At 45.1% G+C, this 3777-nt stretch overlaps 1 protein-coding gene across 1 annotated transcript; it reads right to left on the bottom strand.

Moving 5' to 3' along the window:
* Positions 1 to 2138: 2138 nt before the first annotated feature.
* Positions 2139 to 3403, bottom strand: LOC102010112 (small proline-rich protein 2F-like). Its single transcript, XM_005414612.2, has 2 exons — positions 3374 to 3403; positions 2139 to 2749 (listed from the first exon to the last, which is right to left on the bottom strand). The coding sequence occupies exon 2, from the start codon at positions 2728 to 2730 to the stop codon at positions 2518 to 2520; it is 213 nt and encodes a 70-aa protein (XP_005414669.1). The 5' UTR covers positions 2731 to 2749; positions 3374 to 3403; the 3' UTR covers positions 2139 to 2517.
* Between the last annotated feature and the right edge of the window lie 374 nt (positions 3404 to 3777).

Here is a 3777-nt window from a genome sequence, read left to right as displayed (position 1 = left end):
TAAGTGCCTAGTGTAGCCATCAATCTAGGCAGAACAAAGGCATCCAGTCATCCTAAGATTCAAGGATGTCGACAAATAGGAGTGGATTACTGTCCCAATAAGGAAAGACAGCCTTTGAGAACCAGCTAGCCACACCTCCAAATTCCCACACAGCCATGAGGTAAATGAAACACACTGCCAAGGTAGGTTCTGATCCATGAGCACTTAATCCAGGGAGGGAGTCCCGGAGCAGGTCATTTCCCATTCTGCAACGTCCCTGTCCAGCCAGTTATGGATGGATTTGCATTTTGCTTAGGAAATTGCTGGGCCAGCCCAGCGTGAGGAACTTCCACTTCCCCTTGGGTGGGGAGAAAGTCCTATAAAGAGGTCCTCTGGTGCACAGCTACCGTACTTCTGGCAGTAGAGTCCCAAAGTGTCTCAGGAAATCTGGAGAAAGCTTCCACTGACCATACTCAGAGGAGGATCATCTCTGCACTGTGACCTAAGGTCCTTCTAAAGAGCTAGGACATCACCTCTTCAATATCTGGGAAAGTTCTGTGATCTCAAAACACTATCACTGAGAGAGTGCACGCAGTCCCTTCTTTCCTCCTTAGCCCCTTAGCATCAATTTGCTCTACATTAGCAAGACCTTTACTCACACTTACAAAAAAATTTCCACCTTTCTTCAAGAGCAATACAGCTTGGATGGTGGCCAAAGACGTCTGCAGAAAAGCATACTGAGTTTATGACATGCTAGTCAATCCTATGAGAACCTTGTTTCAACCTTCCTCCCTTTAAAGAACATCCACTGAGGATCTCACAAAGTTTCCTGGGGGAAGGACTCAAGTACTAGGGAGAGAATCAGCAGGATTCAGACCTGTCCTCAAGGGGCTTGCAATCTAACATACAAGCCGTTGTCATTCAGTAGTAGGTGATGTGTTAAATTTCAAAGAGTGGAGGAGATTTCCTTGTCATTCTCTTCATATTTCCATTGTGGTCACTTAGGAACATAAGAAAGGATATGCACAGCCTTCATTTCAGGAGTTTAATGACTAGAAGGTGGAGCACGGACAAAACAGAACACAGAGTAGCAGGAACACTCAAAATTAAATTGACACCCATGGCCCCAGGATATTTCAAACAAGGGGAGAGTAAGACCATCAAGTAATTTCAGAAGGGAAAAACAACGATAGCACCCTTGAACTTTGTAGGCTATTAGAATAAGAAGACTGTCCACAGGCAGACGAGGTGAGTGATTTGGTTTTGTGGAACTTCTTCTCCCCTTTCTTGTATACTGCCTACCTGCATTTTAAGGGCCACTGTCACATTAGGCAGGGCATTGCACCAATTCCCAAGGGCTCTTTTAGTGCACTATGATGCAGAAAACTGAGGTTCATGAGAAAATAAAGAGAACAGCAGAATATAAAGAATAATAGAGTTTAAAACTCTTTTTTCCCTAATGGTGCATCCTGGCACATGTTTGGAAACCCAGCATTCTGGGAGGCTGAGAAGAAGGATCCCAGGTTAAAGCACAGCCTGGGCAACTCAGCGAACTAGTGAGACCTGGTCTCAAAAGAGAAACTTTCTAAAGTGGCTACACACAATGGCATTGCAAAAACAAGGGGTTCAATAGCTAGCCCCCAAAGTACAATAAAAAGTAAAAGTGTTTTAAAATAACTACATAAAATAAAATAAATTGTTTCCCCTCAATACTACGTATATAAAGTCACCTTCTTGGTGGAGCAAATACGGGGGTTGTGTTGGTGATGATGACAATGGAAATATTGATGATCTCCTCTGCTGATAGGCACATGCTTAATGGGAGTCAGGCATTGTGCCCAGCAAAGGACGTGTGTTACTTTAGCATTACAGAAAAGTTTGTAGTGTCCGTGTCAGTTTCCATGCATTGTGATAGAGAGATTAAAATTCTGAGGAGTTAAACAATGTGTTGCTGAAAACAATGAAACATTAATTAAGGAAAATGCCATGACTTTGAAACGATGAGTATAACTTTCTATGTCCCAAGATTCAGACATCATAATTTTGGGAGCCAGGCCTAGAGATTAAACACAGATATAAACACACCAAAATGACATGGCTTTGCCAATAAAGCTGACGTTAGAAGAAAGAGAATATTTATGCTATCACCAAAACATGGACTTTATTCAGGAAGCGACAGTGAGGTTACAGTTTCCCAGGTGATTGAAACCCCTGCCCAGCTGACGAGGCTCAGAGGACACCATCAGATGGGAGCAAGGGAGAGATGCTGCTCTTCCACGCTAAGGTCTGGGATGGTGGCACCGCTGAGAAATGCCCTTCCTCAGTCTCTTCCTGGACAGTGATCACACAAGGGTTTCAGGAAGAATTCCTCTAGCTGGGAGGGAGGAGTCATCAGAGGCAGATTACAGATGAGAGGGTGAAGAAGGTTCTTCTGTGTCCTTGACAGGGTTTGAGGAGAAGAGAAAGGTGCCGCTATAGAAGGAGATCAGTGGGGGTAGTTTCCCATTCCTTTTCATGAGCTGAGGAATCCTGAGGCTGTCACTTGTTCTTGGGTGGGCACTTCTGCTGGCAGGGTGGGGGAGGCTGCACAGGAGGACATTTGTGTTGTGGAGGTGGGCGTGGCTCAGGGCACTTTGGAGGTGGGCACGGCTCTGGGCTCTTTTTCGGGTGGCACGGCTCTGGGCACTTTGGAGTTATGACCACAGGAGGTGGCTGGCAGGGCTGCTTGCACTGCTGCTGTTGGTAAGACATGTTTCCAGAGTCTCAGGATCTGAAAGAAATTATATGGCCATGTTCAGAGGAGGGAACTGACACAGTAAACAGAAGGAAAAATGTATGCAACATCAATGCATATTTTTTCTCTTGCTTAAAGTATTCTCTTCTTAAGACTTTATGGATTCTGTCTTGCACTTTATCAGTCTAATTCCTCAGTGTTGGGGGAAAAAAAACTTTTGCTCACAAAAAGCATTCACAAGTTCAAAGTCCTGAGCCTCTCACCCCCGTCATCATTATCTCCTGAGAACTTCACTGGGGAAATTGGAGAAGAGAGCAATGGCTACTCAGAAAGAATTGAAGGATCTCACAACTCCTTAAGTCATAGAAGTTTGGAAGGGACACCAGAAGATATGAAAAAGAGAGCACTACTTTGTTCAGCCTTTTCATTCAAGTCCAGGCTTCCCTGGCAGCCTAGTGTTCCCTGTGGGTACCAAGTCGTCTACCCAACAGAAGCAAATGACACTCAGAATGTGTCATCTGACCCAGTCTTAAGTTTCCACCAGTTAAGAGACATCCATGCCTTAGTCATAATTTGAACACACACAACTTGCCATCTCTGGTTAAATTCAATGAACAAGTGCAGAGACCGAGAGACAGGCTGACTCAAAATCAGACTCACCAGTTTCTGGAGTGCACTTTGGGACTCTACTGCCAGAAGTACAGTAGCTGTGCACCAGAGGACCTCTTTATAGGACTTTCTCCCTACCCAAGGGGAAGTGGAAGTTCCTCACGCTGGGCTGGCCCAGCAATTTCCTAAGCAAAATGCAAATCCATTCATAACTGGCTGGACAGGGACGTTGCAGAATGGGAAATGACCTGCTCCGGGACTCCCTCCCTGGATTAAGTGCTCATGGATCAGAACCTACCTTGGCAGTGTGTTTCATTTACCTCATGGCTGTGTGGGAATTTGGAGGTGTGGCTAGCTGGTTCTCAAAGGCTGTCTTTCCTTATTGGGACAGTAATCCACTCCTATTTGTCGACATCCTTGAATCTTAGGATTACTGGATGCCTTTGTTCTGCCTA

This window comes from Chinchilla lanigera, unplaced genomic scaffold, assembly GCF_000276665.1.
Source record: "Chinchilla lanigera isolate Chin_1 unplaced genomic scaffold, ChiLan1.0 scaffold00191, whole genome shotgun sequence".
In the NCBI taxonomy this organism is placed as follows: Eukaryota; Metazoa; Chordata; class Mammalia; order Rodentia; family Chinchillidae; genus Chinchilla; species Chinchilla lanigera.
Note: the sequence above shows the minus strand (reverse complement) of the source record. Positions and strands in the feature narration are given on the sequence as shown.

Coding starts and splice junctions, on each gene's coding strand:
- LOC102010112 (XM_005414612.2), bottom strand. CDS start 2,730: ATGTCTTACCAACAGCAGCAGTGCAAGCAGCCCTGCCAGCCACCTCCT.